Here is a 23,162-nt window from a genome sequence, read left to right as displayed (position 1 = left end):
CAAAAGCAAACAAAATAACCACAGGCAAGGTGTGCCAACCTGACCACAGAGTTCATTGTGATTGGTTAAGAGAGAATGGGTCACTATTCAAGCACCTTTAAGGGAACTCTTCTCGGACTATGGGCTCCAGGGTGCAGAGCTGACGCTCACCTGTGTGTACTTGTCTGGGTCATCGATGTAGCCCATGATGATGCCCAGGCTCTTGACCACGGCCTCCCGCACCATGTCGGTCTTGTCCTCCGCCAGCATCTGCTGCAGCATGGAGAGCACCAGCGAGCTGCGGATCTCCTTCTGCAATGACACAGCGGCGAGGTGACAAGCCCCACATTACTGAGGGACAGTGCTCTGATGGTCCCATCTTTGGACCAAACAAGGCTCAAATGTCCAAGCTTACTAGACTTCTTGTTGGCTTGACCCTTAATGCTTAAAAAGGACCTCTATAAATCAGAGTATGTGAGCAGCAGTCTGCCAGAGTCATTCCAGACCTGCATTTATAACCAGAATGTTGGAATGTTGAAATCCAAGGTAGTGACACCACACTCAAGCAAAACTTCAGGAAACGGCTCAGGAAAAAGGTTCAAATGGAAGCCATACACATGAGCATTTAAAATCATTCTGTACGTGTAACTCAATGCTTGTTATGAAATAAAGTCATCTGCAGAAAGTGCTCTCAATTCCCTGCAATAAACAGAAGCTAGAAGCAGGTTCTGCTTGCATGACTCCCATGATCCCAATGGCTGCGGTGTGGTCAGAACGTGCTCATGAATGTGGTTCTTACGGGCAGGTAGGGGGCCAGTGCTCCACATGATTCTGCCACAAGCAGCCGTCTCTCAGGGTACTTGTGGTTGATCTGAAGGGGACGGAGAAGAAGAGACACAACATGAGGTTCTCTGTCGTCACCGAAACCACAGGTCTGCATTCCTTCCTGCTTGTGTTTACAGCTAGCTTGAACTTGTGAGACTACCGCCTTCTCTGTGGATACTCCCTGGGTTTTCTTGGGGGTTGTTTTCTTCGATTTCAAAATTCCACGATGGCCTTTTTCTGTGCAACTCTAAACAGATTTATTTTCTTGACAGGGTAGCTGAGCTGGTAGAAGATAAAATTATGCTCCTTACACGTTGTAAACAAGTCATGAAAACGGTCAATAAGATAAGAGGTCAAAAACATAAAATATACCACTAACAGACAGGGAGCGTGCTTATGAGTTGGGCCCTTAAACTGTTCAGAATCTAAAAAAGGGTAAGTGAGAGAGAGGAGGACTGTCTGACCTGTTCCCAGCATTGTGGCAGGAGTTCTGCTTCCACGCGTGTGGGTCCAACGTGTCGTGCAAAGGCCACGCAGCCCGTCAAGATCATCTGTCTAGGGACACAATGACATCATGGTGAGCTTTTGAGACCAAGGGAAATTTCCAGGCTGTGGAAATGACACAGCATTCACAAACCGCCTCATTATGATGGCGGAGCAGTCGGCGCAGGCAGCCGGCACAGGGTGCCGGCGCAGGCAGCCGGCATGGCTACACTGCGTACAGCTGCAGGTGAGAGATCCGGGGAGCCGCAAACACACACACACCTCTGTTCATCGTCTGGCCTCTTGATGAGGTTGAAGAGGATGTGGAGCAACTGGTCCCTTTCCTTGGGTTCTGGGTGAAGGCAGGCGGTGCAGAGAATGAGGGGAATCAGCTCCTGTTGTAGGGGCGGGAGGACACAGGGATCAGTGGGCGAGGTAGTGGGAGGAGCCAGTGGTCAGAGGTGAGGGCACACTGAAACACCATCAGGTCTGCAAGCGGACATGGGGCTTCAGGGGCAAAGTTTGCTGGGAAATTGCACTTGAAGGGAACTATGAACAGTTGTTGACATGAGCTTGGCTTGGGGAGCCTGAATATTTTTAATAGTACGCAATATTTTATATAACAAAATATAAAAATTTGCCACATGTAACTTTACACCAAGTGTACAGAGGGAAAAAGAAAATGCAAAAAATAAAAAAAATACTCCCCTACGCTTCACTTATCAAAAGGCTTAGAGCCCTACCATGAGATTGTTTTGATACCACTATCATCCGATAACGAGTGAGGACGAGTCGCGTAAAAAGTATACTTCACAAGCAGCCTGCTTTTAGAAACTCTTCCACTTCAGCCATAGTTTAATATGCTATGCTTTCCATGATACTAGCCTAAATGATGCATGGCAGAATGTGTGATGCAGACAGACTATTTGAAATGCCATCACTTCATTTAAATTAATTTAAATTTTCAACACACTTGTTCCTGGTTTTGGTTATACACTGTGTTGTACGTCGCTCTGCCAAATGCCTGTAATGTAATGTAATGTAACTGATGCACCTGGCACACAAGAACATGCAAGGCCTTACTTCACACTCAAGAGAATATTGGCTATGACACATTTCCGTACTTCAGCCACCTTTTTGTTTTTGTATGTTGTGTCTGCAACTGAGAGCCGCTGGTTTTGGTGACGTATATTTGTGTGCTGCACTAGGCCTACGGGGTTTCTAGTTTTAGCTGGTGGCGTTTTCTTTTTGTATGTCTGCCTTTTGTACTTCAAGGGGAGGTTTTGTTTCTCTTTTTGTCTCTTTCTTTTGCACTTCATGGCCGCAACTTTTTTTTTTTGTTTTTATACATTTAATCAACTCAGGGCCACAGATTTCTGTCTTTGAATGTCGTGTCTGCTTCATCAGTGCAGTTTTTTTTTTTTTTTTTTTTTTTTTTTAATCTTTGTAGCCTGTTTGTGTTTTACACCACAAAAACTACATGTCCCTTGCAACTATTGTGTGGGCTAGAACTACACTGTAGACTACTGGTATATTTTGCCACTAATGATATACGGTTTGCAGCAATATCTAACCTGATCCTTAAAAAATACCATGTAGGCTGCACGCATTGGTGCGATGGCAAAAGTGGACTGTTATAAAGCACAGGTTGCGTAACCTTAAGTAAAAGAGGGGGTGCACTTCTCAAACTACATGTAACGTATACCACAAAAATCATAAACAGGACATGTGAGAGAAGGTATTGGGCAGGGTGGTCACACTGGCTAATCTTTCAGGGCATATTAGTCTCACGCCTTGCATGGGAATCATGGTGGCGTGGGGGACCAGTACTCGCGGCTTCCAACACCTGCGACCAACACCTGTGGCCAACACCTGCACGCTTACCGACTGACAGGTCCTTGAAGATTAACGGACATTCAGGACAACGACCTCACTTCCCTCCGAGTAATCAATAGCTGTCTCAATAAAGCATTATGGTATCATTAACTCCAGAGTGTTGTGACCCTGCATCGTAAAGCCACTGGGCGGGGACTACAGCGACTCAAAGTCCAAACGCATGCTGAAGAGGAGTGGGAGCCCAGCTGCTACGCAGTCTGTGGTCCTCACTGTCAGTTAACGAGGCAGAGTCTCAGATTTAAACCACACTTCTCAAGTGGGCACCAGTGGAAGCTGGCTAGACACTGGTATGTACTGATTCAGATTTAACAGGAAACTTCTGGAATCTTGCCCTTTCTTCCACTGTTTTCACAACTTCCCTATGATGGTGTGCACAGCATGCCCGACGACTAGCACTAATTGAACAACATAAATAATTTGAAATAAATCATCAAGTGGCTAAGATGGAGAGAGGTGTGGAAATTAGACTCTTACTTCTGTTGGTTTTGGAGCAACCATTAATGGATTACTAATTAGGTCACCTGCCAAATTTCTTTAAAGATTATTATTCAAATCAGAGTCAGGAGATATAGGCTACTCAAGAACAAAACATGTAACATAAGGAAGTGGCTTTGAGGTCATTCATGCCTGAAATGCTCGAGCACAGCCAGGAAGCACAGAGAGTCCATTGTGGCAATGCCACATCTGAGTGTAAATTTGTTTTTGCAAAAGCCATGGATCGCATATTTTATTTGGCAAAGACTCATAGTCTGGTTTCAGTGAAAACAACACAGTCTACCTGGAGCCAAGGCTAATACAAGCTACTAGTTTATCCAGCTATCAATACAAGAAAAGCAATGCACCTTTTCAATGACTATAAAAACGGCATCCTCATCATCCAAAAACATTTAGGCTGGAGAAACAATTCTATTTACGAAGGGCATGGGTGGGGGCGAATCCAAAGGGAAAGCCTTTTTATGTACACACTTGTGGCGTACTCACACACACCTGTCTACAAGACCTTTGAAAGCGCGCCTGGAGTTTTAGGGCTCTAGGCTCAATTTACCGGCCGGGCACTGGCAAAATGGTATTTTCGCCACGTATTGCGACATGCCTGAGCAGTCTGGTAATTTCGTGACCCGCTGTGCGCCGAAGTGGGACGGGAGCTGCTGCTATGAAGTGCATCAATCAATACCGCAAGGTGCAGTGTAATTTTGGCTGCGTATTGGAATTTTCTGGACATTCCAGTCTGTCATTTGCGCCATTCGCCACCCGCCTGCCCAGACCACATTTATGGGGTATGGTGCAGCCCATCCTCTGGTGGATTGGTACATTCAAGGCTTTATTACGCAACACCAGCATGTTTCAAAGTCTATTCAAAAGGCAATCAGCGGTTTTCGTGGATCATATGCTATCCAATTTGACTTTGGTGAGTAATCGCAAAGGGCCTGGCAGACCATGAAAGACCTCTACATTAGATGACTGAAGAATTCTCACCATAAAGAAGAAAAAACCCCAAATACCTGTTTGACAGATCAGGAACACTCTTTGGGAGGAAAACATGGATGTGTCATTGACTACCGGCCGCAGAAGACTTCACAAACAAAACTACAGAGGCTACACTGGACGATATAAACCAACAGCTAGCCGCAAAAACAGGTTGGCCAGGTTATGGTTAGCTAAGAAGTAAAAAAAGATGATGGAAAGATGGTCGTTGGGGTGTTGTGGTTTGGGCAAGTATGGCTGCCACAGGTACTGGCTCACTTGTTTTCATTACTGATGTAACTGCTGATAACAGCAAAATGGATTCTTAAGAGACGCTTTGATGTAACTGCTGATAGCAGCAGCCAAATTATTTCTGGTGTACAGAAGCTTTTTATCTGCTCAAGTTCAACCAAGCGCCTCCAAATTCACTGGACAATGCTTCATCCTAGAGTAAGACAATAACCCTAAATACACTGCTAAAGCAACAAAAGAGTAAAAACAAGACATTATTAATTAATTGATTTAATGACAACGTTATCAAACACTCACATCACCCTTGTTTAAAAGTAATTACCCCCTCAGTTACTCAATCAACCAATTAACCAAATTCAACTGATAATTAGATACAGCTGATTGAACACAGCCAGGTTCGACTGCAGCCAGCCCTGTTGAATCTGAACATCACTGCAGTTATTTCTGCTAAAGGTGGCACAACCAGTTATTTAGTTTAAGGAGGCACTTACTTTTTCACATGGGTGTTATGGGAGTTTGATAACTTTTTCATGAACTAAATGAAATAATAATTTTAAAAAGTTTTGTTTACCGGTTCCCTTTTCCAATATTGCATTTTGTCTAAATATCTGAGATCATTCAGTGTGACAAATATGCAATACTTGAGGAAATCAGGGAGGTGGATACACACAGTGTTAATCTAATGCCAATAATGACAACAATCAACTCACAGGCTTCCTATAGTGTGAAGATTAATTCAGCCAACAACAGCAGGCTAATTTACAAATAAACCTATGAAAAAAGAAGAACCTGAGATCAGGCAGTAAAGTCCCAAAGTAGGCCGGCTACTGGTGATAACAGCAATAAGGTCTCAGGAATTGCTTATGCTGCTTGATAATAAAGAATGAGGAAGCTTCTTGCTCCCAGTTTTTTTTCTTTTACAAACTCCTGGAGATATTCCAAACCCCTCTAAACTGTCACTCCTTGGCTATAAAACCGGGCTATGCAAATTTGCAGAGCCGCTGGAGGCAGTCTGTTCCCCTCTCATGACTTTAAACAGAGGTGCTCCTTCAACGCACCACTTGCCCCAGGGACACGCTTCCGAGCAGGTGTTGGGCAGGAGTATTTGTTTTCATTGCTCTATTTGGTTTTCCCATTGAAAGCCCGTTTCCACTATCAGGATTGGACAGAAAAAAAAAAAAAAAAAAAAACAGCCATCAAGCACTGCCATATAAGGTGTGACAAGCTGTTGGGTGAATGTTTTCATTTAACTGGTGCTGCAGAAGTTGAAGTTCTCATATTCCATTGTTCTAAAAAAAACCAACACTTGGATAAAAGAGATAGTGTATCACACAGAAACACATTACGGCTAATTATAATTGACTGTTAAGGGAAGCCAGCTATAACATCCAAATGTAACCAATGCAGAATGTTTGGAGGCCTCCATTCAGGAAGTAGCGACAAGCAGGTGCTCTCCTGAGAAGCCAGAGATGTCAGCCGGAAATTCTCGTCATACTGCAGTTAGCAAGTCGAGCTTGCACAGACATGAGTCGGACGAAGATGCTTGATGTGCAGCTCAACAATAAACCTGCAGATGCCCAATAGATCAGCAATGAGTGCTGTCATTCTGACCAACTGAAAGCCTCCCATCTCTGGGCAAGTGCACTGTTGGCTCATGCTCAAGAACAGGAGGAGCAACCCAGCAGCCACTTGATCCTACGTGAACCTTGATGCCAAGTTTAACAAAAACATGTGGGCAAAAACCCCAGGTTCAGCACAGTATCCATAATATAACCTATGATTCAGGGCAAGTGTGAAATGTCACAAGAGGCACGAAACATACTCAGCAATAGTGAATTATGGTATGAAGGTATTAAACTGGTCTCTAAGTCAAATCAAATTTACTGGTCCCCAGCAAGAAATCACTCTGCATTACTAACAAAAATGTACAACCAGACTTTCATATTTGGCATAGAACTTATTAAACAGAAAAGATTGTATGGACTTTAGAAATGTTTGGAAATATAAAGCAGCAAATCTGACTCAGAACAACTCAAAACAAGACTATAATCAAATACAGGGAACAGATGTCTAGAGGTAATGAACAGTGAAATACATTAGTATGTTACTCTTTACTATTAGTATGCATTTCTAAACAACATTACTTTATTATGACTTTTCCCAACTTTTATTCCAAATGCAGTACATGTTCATTCCCCTTTCTTACAAATTATTTTGTTTGTTACCATTTTATGATGGTAAAAAAATCTAAAAAAAGCTAAGGCTTATTCACGCATTTGATAAGTGAATAAGCCTTAGCTGGTTGGGACAGTGTAATTAAAAATGCTAGTCAGGACAGTCTTGGCCAATATGTAACAAATGGGGAAAATAAGGACCATCTTTGCCAATCCGTGATAAAAGATATAGGCTGGACCATCTCAGCCAATCAGTTATAAAAGCTAGTAGGGGCCATTTTAGCCAATCAATAATTAATGAAGCAGAAAACAATGAGCGAAGCAGCTAGCTGGCCGAAAAACCAACAGGGGTCAAACGGAAAAGGTGACAGCATGCAGAACCGTTCCACTCACCTGGCACAGGTGCACAACCATTCTCTAGGAGCAGAGAGGCATGCACGGAAAGTAAGAAAATGATTGAAAGTAATGGACACAAAAGTCGGGGAAGAAATGAGCATAGGTGAAAACAGTCAAATCAAGGCAGATTTTCAAACGGAAGATATAAAGCCAACGACGAAGAAGAGCGCCACGGCGGGAATGGAGGCCGGAGCCGGCGGTGGCGGCAGGGCGATGGCGGTGGGTCGTTACCTCTCGTTTGGCGAGCAGCACGTTGGGGACGATGTGGGGAAGGCAGCGACCCAGCATGAGCATGAGGCTCTCCTCGCTGTCCGCGATGCGGGACACCTGCACAGGGATGAGGGGTGGGGTTACTGGTGGGTTACCGTAGAGTCGCTGGGTTACAGTGGGCGTCACAGCTACAGTTTAGTGCCGGTGGTTAAATGGCTTGCACGGGGGTCGAGCCCTGTCTCACAGGACACTGCAAACAGCATATTCCTGACTAATCACGGACACAGACTACTTAAAATGAGCTTAAATTCTATTCTTATACTTAAGGACAAAATGCACTATCTATATTGAACACTAGCCTTATTAATAAGGGAAAAACTGAACAGCTTAAAATATCGCTAAATAATTTATTTATTTTTTATTTAGCTTTTACAAGGTCACCTTTCTACTTCACTACATTAGCAAATACACTGTAGACAGGTCTACATAAATGGGGTTTCCAAAGAAACAGCCATATGGGTTGATGCTGGACATTGGCTGAGTGATTTCAGAACTGTGAATAGTGTTAATAAACAACAGTGCTTCAATCAGCAGGTCGCACACCATTTATGGCAAACATGGCCTCAGCTAATCCCGCAGACTGGGCTGCTGAGAATTTGAATTCTATTTCCGTTAAAGATGTTGAATTTGCCTTTGTTTCGATGCTTCCTGTTAGGTAACACCAGCAGTGGAACAGTACAAACACTTCCTGCCAATGTAGTCAGGGCGCACACGGTTTGAATATGTCCAGCATGGGAAATCTGACCAGTCTCACCTCAGAGCCAAGGCGGCTGTCAGCAGACATTCGGCAGAAAGATAAAAGTGCTTGGTGAAATGCAGGAGACAGCGTTCTGAAAAGAGAAGGATGTATTGCAGTTTAAAATCTCTCTGTCTCTGTGTTTTAGACCAGGTAGCAAATTAGCAAATTGAGATCCTGATCCTGTTTAAAGAAGGGAAAAGCACACTAAGAACATATCAGCCATGAACCCTCACAGCTATATAGTGGCACTTAACCAGCCACCCGAACAGGGTATTCAAATCTACACTCTTTACAACAGGCCAGAAACTGAAGAAACTGATTCTCACTAACAAAACTACCATAGCTGCAGACCTTTCCATTTTCCTAGACCTGCAGCTCCCTCTATTGGTTGATCTGTCATACACATCACATTATTATTTCTATTTGAATGTTGTGTACCTGCTCCTGCTGCAGAACAATGACACATTACGGTTCTTACAAACAGTCTTCTAAAATCCTAAAAGAAAATCCTAAAATGCCTGACAGAAAAAAAAATGTGCCACTAAGGAAATGGGAGACCCTGTGACACTGTGCAGCAGCTCAGCAAGCAGTAAACTGACATTTTCTCATGAGAATTCTGAACAAGAATGTTAGTATGGCTTCCAGCAGTATAATCCCTTAGAATGTGGTGGCAGAACCAGTCACTCCAGCCAATGGGGGAAAAATATAGTTACAAGAACTAACATGTTCACACACAGACGCCATCTTAACTCTTGCTGATTGATTTTCAGCAAGATTAGAATTGAAGGCAATTCTGCAAGCACCAGAACCGCTCTGTGGCATCCTGTGGGACTCTCACCGGTTTGGCTGGTCAAACGGTACAGGCCCTTTACTCGGGGCAGCCTGCTCTTTTAACTTAGCGTGTGGGTTTGTGGGCGGAGAGGTGGGCAGGGCGGCGTGCGTGTTCGAGTTTAAAGCCGGCGAGTCCGTGACGTCGTTGCACTCTGTGGTCCCCCTGACGTCCAGGTACTGTCCGTTATCCAGGGGGGCGGTGTCAGGCACTTGATCTGGTTTGCGATTGCCCGACTCTGCCGGACAGGCCGGAGGAATGGACATGTTCTTCTTCAGGGCCTGGATGTCGCTGGAAAACAGAGGGCAACTCGCTCACAGCTATCTGATCACGATTCGCCACGCTGCCTACCTCACAACCAGGCCACCGTATTATGTGTAAACAGTATTTTTTGGCGTTATAACGAGGCTTCTGGTGTCTGATTAAGGACTGTTTCCAGCTCACAGTAGCAAAGTGTTGACACGAGGGCAAAAGCATGGCTTCTGTGGCCAGCTGCCCCACAGCGGCAGTGGTTGGCTGCCACATTGGAAAGGGCATTCTGAGAGCCAGCACACCTGCCTGTCCCCTCACTGCCCAGCATACCTCTGCAGCTTCTTGATCTGTTCAGCCAGACTCTGCTTCTCACTGTTCAGTTGGCTTATCTGCTCTTCCAGCTCCTGGACGACTGCGGACTGAAAGTTGACAGAACATTGGCACAGTGTCAAAACAGCCGTTAAGCAGACATGGTCACAGTGTTAAATCAAAACACCATCTTTACAAAGACATGCTGAGGCGCATTTATCAAGAGGACTAGGAGGGGACAAATTAACTCTATGGAATTATTTTTAATTAATATTACTTAATCTAATCAAATTTAGTCAGGATACACTAAAACAAATTCAAGATTCAATACCATAAGAATATGATTACACAGTAATTTTTGCATAATGATATATGCGACCAAGGTATGAGCATATATACATGCAGATAGGTTGTCTCTGATGATATACCTGCACAAGTTCAATGTTCTGCAAGGCCTCCTGGGTAATATAGTTCCCAAGCAGCTCCTCAGCCTCCACCCCAATGGCAATGTCTACAGTTTCCTTAGGCGAGGTTAGGCTAGTGCCGCAGTTTCGATACAGATGCAGGAGGTCAGGTGGTTTTGGAATGTTCAATCCTACATCGTCCCATACCTCAAAATCCTGCAGATACAACCACATCATTTTTAGTCATTCATGATGTACAAAATAGCTTGGCATCAGAGCTCTAATAGGAACAAGAACAGTGGTATTGGCACAAATGTACAGTGATTCCCAGAAAACAGGAGAGATTATGAGAGATGCAGCATCAGTCAAAACAGCATTACATAGAAATAATTACAATTACCTGATCATCATTTTCATCTGAGAACGTTATGGACGAAAGCTTGTAATTATTTTTCAATAAATATTCATTGACTAAAAAATTCAGTGCTCTTTTTTCAAGAGGACGGATAGGTTCCTGGAGAGGAGACAAGATGCATGTATTAAGCAAACTGCTTTAACACCGATTCATAATACTATAATTGATTTAAAAACTAAATGAAAACTATGTTTTAATTAGAAAAGAGAAATCATGAATATTCAGTTATTTATATACAAGCAAAAAAAAAAAAAGTACAAATTGATTCCCACCTGAATTTCAGGGCTTGATTTAAGGTTCTTTCGTTCTTGCGAGGCAACTTCGCTCTCTGTAAAAGAAAGAGAAGCACATCTGCTGGTTGGTCTCCATCCATTCACCTGGCCCAGGGAGCTTGAGGGGCTTTCAAAGCAGAAAGACTGAAGTAGTAAAAGTGTAAAGTACGCCACCTGCTGCCTGAGTCAAGTTGGCGCGCAGAGCCTGAATGGTCTCCTTGGCTTTCCGTAGTTCAAACTCCAGGACTGGACAGGGAGTGGATTAAACACACACAGGCATCCAACCAAGAAAAGGGAACAAGGAAATAACAAAAGAAAGAAACAAAAAAAACAAGGATGGGCATGAAAAACCAAATTAAACAAAAGCAGTACACTCTTTAAGAAGCCAAACAAAAAATAAAACAAAAATAAAGAAATCAAAAATAAGATAAACAGAGGAACATGCAAACTATGGAACTCATGTACGCATGCAGCAGAGGCTGCTGGGAAAGCAGACTGGTGAAGTCTCCATACTTGCAGACGGGACTTTCAGCTTTTTTTGTCAAATGCTATCTGCTGTCTGACCAGGGATCTTTACAATCAGAATGCGGCGTGAGACGGACCAATCAGTGGCTGGATTATGAGTGCTGAGCTGTGCCTACAAGTCACTGCATTCAAGTTCTTCTGCCGCTTGTGTAGAAACTGTAGGCCAACACCCAAAACTTGAATTGAGGAACATTACGAATAATGGAATTAATAGTACTTCAGCTTCAAGTGAGTAATGCTGCATGTACAGTACTTGAAAAAACTAATTTTGCAATATAGTCTATGAGCCAGTTTGGGAAATGTAAGATTTTAAAGAACTCTACTTGCTCCTGAATGTAGTGTCCATAGCATCATATTTACCCTTGAAAGTGCTGCATCAGGTAGGACAAGCTACATATTCTTGCTACACTGTCAGCGCTGAGACAACAACCACACTCTGGCTGTAACTGCGGCGAAGCGTATCATTAAAAATTCTGCGTGAAAAAAAGGTGAAACATAAACGGCCCAGTATGCTTTGCACCGTTTAATGACACACAGAATCATCACACTGCAAAGCTGTGCAGAACAGGGTTAAAACATTAATACGGAACGCCCCGAGAGAGCAGCAATCCCCGTTGCTTCGACAGCAACTTTCAGGAAACACAAAAGAACGGATTTGGAGAGAAGCATGGAGGGAAGAGCACACGTTGCATGGCTGTGCACCGGTGATCCGCAACCAATCAAAATCCTCTTCCTCTCAAAATGAGTGGAACGCCCTTTGGTGAAGCTAGTTCTCACTAAAACACAGAAAGGGACCTCCTCGATGTCTAATTTCCTTCTGAAGTTTTTCTTGCATTACTCAATAGACAGGCAGTGACATCACATCGTCCGACAGGAGAGAGACAATGGGAGTCTCGCCCGGCAGGAAAAACAACTTGAAAAGGAAACCGGGCGAGGAGTTCACTTTGAGGACCATTGCTTCAGAAGCTAGATTTCAGTGCGGATCAACGATGCACAAAATGCAAATGCAACAGATGGCACAAGTTTAGAACAAACAGAAAGAGGTGAGAGTTAGCAGCGGGATTGCTAGTTTGCATGGCGTGTAGTCCAGTATTGGAAAAAGAAATACCCCTTTGTTTAAAATACATCAGAAAGCCAGAAAAACCCAGAGTCAGACAGCCAGGGCATGTAGTATTGTGAGAAGAAGCATTTGTTTTCTTCAAAGACAGGCCAGATTGGAGGTATGGAGGCACCATACTGCTTTCAGCTAGGAGCGCACAATGCACAGTGTTCTCTGCTGCATGGTTCCTTGATCTTTCCCTCATACTGAACATACACAACCTATTTACTAAATGGCTGCTTTTACTTCATTTTTCATCTTAAAAATGCATCAATTTCATTTGTAACCGACTCAATGTTGCTGAAACAGTTCCTTCACAGTGCACCAAGGGAGCTTTCACAAAGCCACACAATATAGCCTATTAGACCGTCACCACAATACAAAATAACTTCCCGCGTGTAAGGAAAACAATAAAACAGCCACTACACATCTCTGTTACTGTTAAATTGCCTTAAATACTGTGTAGTGGACACTTCAAACTTCCATACACAGCAAAAACACTATCATTAAAAGTGGATGATTTTGGAAGATGGTGTGCCAATGACCCTATTCACACACAGTTACATCATTGGTTATCAAGTGCCTGGTCGTTTTTATTCAAGTCATTTCGACTCCAGAATTATATCTGGACACCATCCATTTGTTTTTTGATGTTAAATATTGTAAAAACTAGGCAGTTTATGGCACAAAAATGTAAATTTCAAAGGGAACTATACACATGCACAAATTAAGGAAAGAGAGTAAAAGAAAATGTTCCCCTCATTTGGTTAGCTAATCTCATTTGCTCTGATCTTTAATGGTGCCTGCTGAGAAGGCCAGCTGAGATTACTGCTGTGTGTTGTCTTTAAAGAAAAAAAGAAAGATTTTAACAATGAATGACACGATCTGTAGCAAACGAGCCACAAATGAAAAACAGGGCTGTCAGCTTCAATTAACTGCCTCGTCCTGGGACGCAGGGCTTCCATGGAACAGGACGTCTCGCAGAGAGCGTGTAAATGAAGCACTGACATTCTGGGATGCCTCCCAGACACAAACCAGTCTACAAGGAGCGGCGTCTCTAAGCAGTTCAACAGAGAAGCCCCAGGTCCCCCTTCACACAAATATAAAGACGGTGGACGTCCTGAGAAATAAATGATTCAGTGCGAAGCAGAACAATCTTTCAGGAAATATCACGGGACTTCGGAGAGTCTGAAGCTCTGGCACCGTAGGCGGGCAACCATGAGACCTGATCACATGAGATTCCCAGACAGACGGCCATTCAGGAATGACTATGGTCAGCTGACCACTCCGATTTCTGTAAAATGCAGAAACTAGTGCTTGGGTGTGGTTGAGGAACAAGAAAAGAGAGTGCCTAATGGTTTGGTACAGTAAATCCAAACACTTCAAAAGCCACCAGTATTTTAAGGGGCATATAGTACACTCAGGTCCACAATTATTGGCACCCTTGATAAAAATGAGCAAAAAGGCTGCAGAAAATAACACAGGTAATGGGCTAGCTATATCCCATGCTCAAAAAATGGGGAAATTATTTTTCATTATACTAATGTACTCCATTAAAAAGTTTTGTTTTTCATTTTCAAGTAGTAATAATTCACAAAAACAATTCTCCTTCTGAAAAAAGACAGGTATCAAAAGTATTGGAACCCCATTTTTCAATACTTTGTGTACCCTCCCTTTGCAAGGATGACATGACAATTTATTTTATACAGCCTTCTTTTTTTGGTCATCTTTATCAGGGGTTTCAATAATTCTGATCTGGTACCAGCATGTTGTGAAATGTGTTCAGTAATACTATGCAACATCTTTTCAGTATTCAAGGGAATAGTATCAAAGCCTTATAAATCAGAGTCTGCAGGAGTTTTCCTATTGTAAATAACTGAAACTTTTCTGAGGTGAGCAGTACTTATATGGGACAGTAGTAAGCAGGATTTATCATGCTTGTTGTGCAACTGTACAGTAGTCAGGTATTCAACGAACCCATAACACCGGTTTATCACTGCGGCACACCGTGAAGTCTGCACTGAACGCCTCTGCCTGTGTCCATGCCATCAGGGTCCATTTTATGGGCGTGGCACTGTGCTCCACACTTACCACCGGACAGACAGCTCTCCTTACCTGCGACTCTCTCGTCCGATTCCCTGTTCCCATCGTCCGAGTACCGGGCAAAGTCCAGGGAGTCCAGGGTGCTGATGCTGCCAGCTCGATCTGGAACAATAGAAAGGATCGAAAAATCACAGCAGTCCTTCAGATTCATGGTCATTATGGTCCGTATCATTTCTCTGTAATATAACATCTTCCAGTTTGAATTTGGTGACTTCAGTTTCGAAATCATTGAGACTTGTTACTCAATTATTTGCAGGTGGCCACAAGGCTAATGCTCACTTGCAAAAGTTTGAGAGTTTGCCAACTGAACTGATATTTCTAATGAAATATTTGTTATGAAATATCAGTTTTGCGTATGAGTTACTGAAGTGATATTCTGATCTCACCGCAGGGAAACACTGTACCGTCAGGATTATGCATCGCCGGTTAAATGGCACTTTCAACGGCAGCAAATTAATTTGCTCCATTTCATTACAGATGCGTCAAGAACAGAAAGCACTAGGCCTAAGTGGTAATCACTTTACTAACCGTTCCAACTTTTATTTCTTGAAAGGAAATTACAAGCACTTGGGGCAGAGCCTAGAATGCGTATCAGCCTCTATGCCAGCAGAATAATAAGATGCAACTTTGGAAGAAAGTCAAACCAAATGCAGTCTAGAATTAGGCTATTGCTTCCAGGTTGTTGACATTGCTGATATTTCCGGCAATGATTTACAGCTAGCCCTGGGAACGCCCGGGATGTTTCATACTAGCCTCCATTACCGTAGGAATCCACTTATTTTGCCTGCCATGGCATCCGACCCCACCGCATCGCAAGGACTTCCGCTACCAAAGCCTACCTGAAGAGTGAACGCAGTTCAAACATAATGATCTACCTTAAAGACAGTTCACCTTTTCATTTCAAGCCAGTTTCTTGTCACAAGATCACTATTTTCTTCCCCCCAAAGGTTTTTGAAGAACGCAGGTTCCACAAATAACCATGCATGCAACTCAAGTTTTTGAGACGGTACAATGAAACCTCTGCAGTAGAAAATGCTAACGCCGCTGCACGGCAACATGGAGCTGTGCATGCATACCCACAGATACGCAGAACTGGGGCAGCAATTAGGCTACACAGTGATGTGGTGGACATTAGAGTCAGACCTTTCTCTGGCATGGCTGAGGGTCTTGAGGCAGGCCAGGGACACTTCCATCTGTCCATTCAGTGGGAGGACAGAGACAAACCTGTTTCTACGTTTAAGGGCTGGACACAGAGCCCAGCTAAACAGCCAGGGACCCTCCAGAGAGGACGAACCAGTCGGCATACACAGTACACTATCTGCCACTGGAAAATAAACACACAGCTTCTTCTTAACCCACAGAAATAAAGTTTTCAAATTGCATTTACTGTAAGGAGGGCTCATGGTATGTTTTCTGGTGAACTGTAAAGCCAAGTGGCAATTTTTTTCCCAGGCCATTTAAATGTTTTCTTTTTTTTTCCGCATTAAAAAAAAAATGTTATCATACTACATCAATGTCAATGTCCTACAAATTACCCACAATCTGTTTACATGCCCTCTCATACACCCCCCACATGCAAGCACATACAATAAACCTAGACACACACAACGTACAGCGGCTACAGCGTTAGGAGTTCACAAGGGCAGTTACAACAGAGGGCTGTCCCGGAAACTGGACTTCCCACACAAAGAACACAGTTGTGCGCTAAACGGTTTCCTTGACAACTGCAACTCTCCCTGTTTCAGCGGCGTGACTGAGGCCTACTTCTCCAGTGGAAATGAAGGGCGTACACTGTTGTGTGCAGAGTGCCTGTCTCTGCCTTGAACTGGAGCTTTAGCAAACTTGACTTCTTGCCCTAGAAACTCCTTCACGGGGCGTGGACAAAGTGAGAATGTCACAGCTGAATGGAGTTGTTGTCAAACAGGTTGAGGGGGGATGGTAAAAGTCAGGTTACTAATGTTCAGCTACATTTAACCTATTAAAACCCCTTTTCACACAATACATGGGTTGTTATTAATATAACCTACAGTTTGCGGTTTACTGAAACTCACTTTTCTAAATAGAAAAATAAGCTGTATGTTAATTGTGAGGGACAGCTAGCTCAACATGGTGCTTTTTGCCTGCTTCTTTATTCGTTAGAAACGCTTATAAAAGGTCATTTGCAAAGCATATGACAGTTACAATGGAAAGCAGTCATATTGCCGAAATAAAACACTACAGAGAAATAAGTTGATAAGTCTGCTGTTACTGTACAGCACTCATTCTTAAAATGTTTAATATCAAGACCCAAATTACAAGAACTTTTTCACATCAGCACCTAATATAGAAATGTAGTACCTTTTCAGGGGACCCATCAGATACACACACTAGCATAGCCTAGTGGACTACAGACTCATTCCAAGACCCATCTCGCACACTACCGCGAGCCATCTTGGGTCCTGACCCATATAGAAAGAAACAATACTGTACGACGCAGGAATGTCATGGGTTGTGGTTTCCTTTGTCTTACTTTTTCTAATGTAGGCTATATGAAGTCACTCAGACAATCAAGGGTGAATAAATCACTGAAAAGAAAGTGTAAATCTGAGTAGCCTAAATCTCAGTTCTTTACTGTAGACAGAACCTAATCTGTGTCACTAAGCGTTGTTCAACAAATAAATAAATGAATCAGTGTTTCCCCGGCCTCACTATATGACCTGTAATTTAAGGAGCTCTTCATTTTAAACCTTTTCAGAACAAGCACAAGTAATAGTTTCAATAAAACCCATGATATAGCCTAACACAAATCAAAAATGCAATTCAGAACTAGACAAAGAAGGTCCATTATTAAATATAAAAATCTCTATAAAAAGAAACTTAATTTGCGATACACTGACATGACTAACATCAAATACTTTGCAGAGAAGATTGCACTAACACATCAGCAACGTAATTTAGTGTAATTCTGACATTGACTGACCACAATATCAGAATTGGATCTAAGTGGTCTCTTATTGTAACCATGTTTTTTAAAAACCAAAATGTCCAATTATAGCTACATCATACATCATACATCAATGGCTTGCTTCTGACAGCAAGCCAGAAAACAAAGCATTCCAACCTTCAGAAATCAGTCATGAGAAATTGTATAATTTGTCACATGGCCTCCAAATTGGGATAATTGAAAAGTCCTGTTAGCGAAAACCTGTATCACAATTACCAAGAGTTAGGCAACTTTCAGATAGTGAACTCTAAGTGGGGAACTCTATAGACTGAGTGGGGCAGAGTCTAAAGGGATATTTCAGGAAACAGAATCAATAACATAATTACTCTCATTAAGACATCATCTTTGAATACAGTTTATGCCAATGAAGCCCATACAAGGCAAACATGACATTTCCTTTTTTTCCCCATGTATTATCATGCACAAGGTTTCAGCTGCCAACTGTAAACTCAATGGGCCTCATTCACAAAACGTTTCTTAAATTATTCTTACATTTGTTCTCAAAAATGTTCCTACAAAAAAACAATATGTAGGCGAATTCACGACACGTGTGCAAACCTTTGTTTTTGTGCATATCCCAGGTGTATGAAATGATGGATGCTGACTGGTTGTAAATTTTATGTGCAACCCTGTTCATGTGATTTGCATAAAGAAACAGCCATGAACAAATACAGACAAGAAAAAAATGATCAACGTCAAAATGTTCTTGGAAACGTTCTTACACGCGGTTTACACATAGGCCTACACGTTTCGTGAATGAGGCCCAACGTAAGGTCACTGCATCACAAACACCCTGCTGATGGCATGTGCAGGGCCTGACAAATGTTTCAGATGTTTGGAGATCACACATCACAATTCCAGGAATCTGAAGGGAGGACTGGGACGGGATGCTGACACAATCTGGAAACATGAACACCGAGGCGAAAATTCAATCTAAGAACAGGGTGCCGTCGCCCTTGAGCTTTCACAACAAACTTAAACAAGCTTCTTTTTCTCCCGACACTTACGCAAAAGCGTGTGTTTGGTGCTAGCGGTGACAACCACCATGTTTTTCAAAGAAGAAAAACACAAACCATATCCCATGCAGCAATTCATTACTCAGCGATACAGATGAAGCGGACTGCGATAGCAGTAACTCTGGACCAGCTGTAAGTGTTCTTTTATAAAAGCCGCAGGCACAGTCTATTACTTTCAGCCAGTCCACAGGAGTCTTCTCATAAAGCACAGCTCAGGCAATGAAACGGCTCTAGCTCAACAAGTCCAGCAGGCTGTGCGTGTACCACTGGCCATTGTGGGCTGTAAAAATGGTGTGAGAAATGAAGGAATGTGCAGTAGACTCTGAGAGACACCCAGGCCATTCAGAACCATGAATCGCACCGTAATCACCATGCACTCAGTTTACATGCAACATTATCAATGTACATTGAGCATTTCCATATTTAGAGATCTTGTTTTTTTCTCCCCTTACCTCCAATTACTTGAAATATGCTTTCAGGTGTCGGCAGTCATCGCTAATAATGCACATGTTACTGAGGTCACTTAAAGAAATGAAAAAGGTAAAGACACATAGGCTACAACAGATAGCCTACATAGCCTACACCACTTGGCAAATAGGTTTGCTCTGTGGCAAAGAAAAACTGCTACTGTAACTAATTCTGAAGAACGAAGCGTATCAAGACCAACATAATTCAGAACCAAAACGATCAAAACAATCAATATCTCCCCTCCCATTTTGACCACAGACTGCTGTACAGGGCAGATCCTGTCCCCAAGAGCTTGTGATTTAGGCTATAACACAGCATCAATAGGCACAGGATAACTGGAAAAATGTAATCATCTTCACAATTTTGTGTCAGCTTTTAGCTACTTAGCAAGGACCTCTGTGTTTACACAGGCAGTTTGCATTTATTTACCAGAGGCTGGCCAAGAAGGCACAATGCATTGTCTTAGGAGAACCATGAATGTATTAAGACATCCTGAATAAAGCTTTCCATAATAGAGGTGTGGTCGGAACCATCTGCTACCCCCCCCGGCAGGGAGCCAAGCCTTTCCCCTACAACACTACTTATAGCGTTATAAAGCAGTGCCTATTGGAGCTCAGCTGGCCTCCACAATACCTAACACAGATAGGCAATTAGCCATGCACAGAGAATCTGCACACAGAGAACCCCTGAGTCCCACCTGCAAATGGCCTAGCTGCCACATGACATCTTAGGACATGTCTCAAGAACAAAGTCTCAGAAACAGGGAAGCACATTGGCCTAGCAGACCTGGGTCAAATATGTATTTGTTTTGGATTCAAATACTTTTATGTGGTCTGTTAATCTTGCCTGGTGTAATTGAGCCTGCCAATATGACCAGATGGCGGGGTTCGAAAGTATTTCATTGGTTCCAATACACCAGACAAGCTCAGTAAAGCGTACAAAAGTATTTGAATCTAAAACAAATATGTATTTTACACAGGTTTGTGGCCTAGCCTTTTCTCTTTACATAGCCATCCCACCCGTGCGTGGGTTCATGTTGTATTTCCAAAGGCGGAGGTGAGTTTACCACATCATTTCTCAAACGTGCATGTTTGTGTGTGTGTGTGTGGCACCTCCTCACACCCCTCTGACATCGCAAGTTCTGAAGACGTTTTGTTGCGAGATGCTAATTAAAACCTATACCCATCCATTATCCTCATATATCCCCATAATCCATCATACACAGTTCTGTTTTTGGAATTTTCTGGGGAGGGGCTAGGGTGGATTATATGACTATTGCATCAGAAGCACTGCACCGGGAAGGCCTGAATAATTAAAATGAGGAGAGGAAAGAGGCTGCTGCCAATTCCTTTTTGGGTCAAAACTATTTGTGTTTGACTGAGAGTCTTGGTTTTCCTTTTTATAAATCAATCAAAGCAAAGAGGAAAATGGCTGGGGTATATTGAGGGCACTCAAGGTAAATGCAGGATGCAAGCACTGCTCCATAATCTTGATTCATTAATTAAATGCCACTCTCATTCTGGCTGACTCAAACTGCCTCCAGTCTTCAATCACCAGCCATGTGCACCTGGGGTACAATGCAGTGCACTGTATACTAATGTGTGCACTTTCAAATATAATAAATAAAAGTGGAAATGTTATGAAATGACACTAGTTATACCTTGCCACAGGCTTTCCATATTTAGGAGTTACACAGGCAGGCAGGAGAATAAAAATCTAGGCTTGAATGAACGCCCTCACAGTTAATAAAGCAGGCCTGCATTCTCTTCATTCCAGACACCAAGTTGACATTTTTTTACGAAGTATGAATATGGTGTGAGTGATGTGGCCCAATTTTCCAAACATGCCTTAAGAATCTCACATTTCTAGAGCCAGCTTAAAACACTTCAGCGTTCAAATGGCTTAACTCGCACGTCAATGACCCCTCAATACTGTTGCTAATGAAACTTTCCACAGTACTTGCTACACTCACCTGGAGAGGACAAGTCAATGAGAAGATTTGGCTTTAGATGTAGAACTACAAGCAGAGACACTCCGTCCTGTGCAGACTACTGTTAGTTTCACGCTTCAACCACAAAAGAAAGCCACAGCCCCTTTTGCTTGTTCCTCAGAATGTCCTTTTCAGCTGAAATTTCCAGTTTCATTAATGCTATACTTTCAGCCTGCCATGATCTATCTCATTGTTTACCCGATTCGATTCTGTGACCGTCAATACCTTTCCAATGATTACTCTGGCAATTAGGCTATAACGATTTAGCCTTGTAATGTAGCCTACTATTTATTGGACAAATGTGTCTAAGACAAACCCTTAAAGAAGCCAAACTGAATGATTAATCCTAATACAATAAAAAAAGTATGTCTCCCCCGTTCAATTAAATTAAATTCCTTAGTTTTACGGACAACGGTTTAGAATCACCATGGTCCGAAACCTGCTCACAACCCAAAAACAACACTAATTATTTGCTTTTGTTGTAAATTTTACGTCTTTTTTAGGTAAATTAATTGATTACAAATAGTTAAGATAACTTTTGCTCGTACTTACCTTAAGCTTCATCTGGAGATAATTAGCCTCTAGTTTGTGTAATGGGATAAGCAAAGGTTCTAGTAAGGAACAATGGGAAAAGCACTAATGAACCATGACCACTATTACTACAGTTTGCATAAAGAAGCAGGCAGATTTGCCAACCAACCCAAATGATATTATGACAAAGTCCTGTTGTTGAGTAAAGAAAGGATTCATCCATGCAGCATGTTTACTAAAGGCATAACAATAAAATATAAGGTAGGCTATATGAGACACATGTTCTCCCAATACCAAGAAACTCTCAAAACACCAATTCTGTGTCTGCAGGCCTACTTATTTTCAGCAATTAGGCCCAAGCACTGGCATACTTGGCTCCAGTGCCAGCTAAAAGTTGATATGAAAATCATGTGCTTTTACACAGCTAATTGTACTGAAACCATCCACAGACTGCTGCACAGTAACATATGTCAGCTGCAAAGAAACTTTGCCATTAACAGTGAACAAAGGTCTAATGTCGTTTTGTTAGCCCATAATCGCAATAAAACAATTACAATGCACAGACATAAACCTATACCAAAGCTGTTGGAGTTAATGTGGAGACATTAACTTTGATAAGGTTTAGGCAATTCCTAAGTCGGCCAAGGCAGAATCTTCAAAAACAGCATTAAAATATTACATCATGCCTAAAAATGCATAAAATGCAGGCAGATAATAAAAGAGCTAAGGCATCACTTTGAAAAGCAATATTAACTGGTTGGAGAAAATATGAACGTTCACAAGAATTCAGCCCCAGAAACCTTTCCAAATGCCTGGGCATAAGGTGACAGGTAGCTATGTGAGCGTGGACAAAGGCAAATCTTTACAGCATGGCTCTTGTGCAACTTCTTCCAGGGGCCCCAGTGCTTTTAAAAATACTGCATATGGACCAAACATTTTCCACTTACAACTTATAAAACACTGCATGTAGCCTATAAGGTATACTGTAGATATAGGCTATGTAAATCAAAAGACGGCCTCTTAATGCACAGCTAAGTTATTAATTATTTAATGACTACTAATAAGTAAAACAGTCATAATTTTTGATACATCTGAACAGTACTTGTTCAGAATTTGTTAAACATTGGTCTATTAGCTTCCATGAGCTTTATTTGGTCATCGATTAAACAGAAATACAGCTCGCGCATCATAGCTGCACGGCACCTAGCTAGTAAAGGTGTCAAGTGCAAACACGGACATAACATTTACAACTTATTGACATCAACCCTCAGACACTGAATTAGAAGGGACTACGCTCATATTCTGAGAACTAGTAATAAAGCGGTTTATTTAATCAGTCATCACGGAGAATTGAACATATGTGAGACTGACTAGATCTGAGGATGACGCTAAAGTCAGGGGGTGGTATCACTGTGGGAAGCAAAACAGTAAGGAAGCAAATTAGGTAGCTAGATTAATCAACTCCACGACTTCGGTTCATGCCCTTGC

General features: G+C 42.4%; 1 protein-coding gene across 5 annotated transcripts in view; it reads right to left on the bottom strand.

The window, feature by feature from the left end:
• The window catches only part of relch (RAB11 binding and LisH domain, coiled-coil and HEAT repeat containing), a 37,737-nt gene that overhangs the window by 13,651 nt on the left and 924 nt on the right, over window positions 1-23,162 (bottom strand). For 4 of the 5 annotated variants that reach the window (XR_004764779.1, XM_035413237.1, XM_035413235.1 and 1 more), the window contains exons 2-14: window positions 14,699-14,788; window positions 11,134-11,205; window positions 10,960-11,015; window positions 10,673-10,786; window positions 10,297-10,488; window positions 9,890-9,978; window positions 9,317-9,598; window positions 8,494-8,569; window positions 7,701-7,796; window positions 1,570-1,682; window positions 1,269-1,359; window positions 779-850; window positions 151-291 (exon numbers count right to left, since the gene is read on the bottom strand). Coding sequence is in view for 4 of the 5 variants with exons in the window: in XM_035413237.1 (XP_035269128.1) it covers window positions 151-291; window positions 779-850; window positions 1,269-1,359; window positions 1,570-1,682; window positions 7,701-7,796; window positions 8,494-8,569; window positions 9,317-9,598; window positions 9,890-9,978; window positions 10,297-10,488; window positions 10,673-10,786; window positions 10,960-11,015; window positions 11,134-11,205; window positions 14,699-14,788 (1,484 nt within the window). In the remaining variant the exon portion in view is untranslated. The remainder of the gene's footprint in view (window positions 1-150; window positions 292-778; window positions 851-1,268; window positions 1,360-1,569; window positions 1,683-7,700; window positions 7,797-8,493; window positions 8,570-9,316; window positions 9,599-9,889; window positions 9,979-10,296; window positions 10,489-10,672; window positions 10,787-10,959; window positions 11,016-11,133; window positions 11,206-14,698; window positions 14,789-23,162) is intronic. The other variant, XM_035413238.1, reaches the window with a different exon arrangement.

The sequence above is a fragment of the Anguilla anguilla genome, chromosome 4 (assembly GCF_013347855.1).
Source record: "Anguilla anguilla isolate fAngAng1 chromosome 4, fAngAng1.pri, whole genome shotgun sequence".
Classification (NCBI taxonomy): domain Eukaryota; kingdom Metazoa; phylum Chordata; class Actinopteri; order Anguilliformes; family Anguillidae; genus Anguilla; species Anguilla anguilla.
This window is presented reverse-complemented; position numbering and strand designations above follow the sequence as displayed.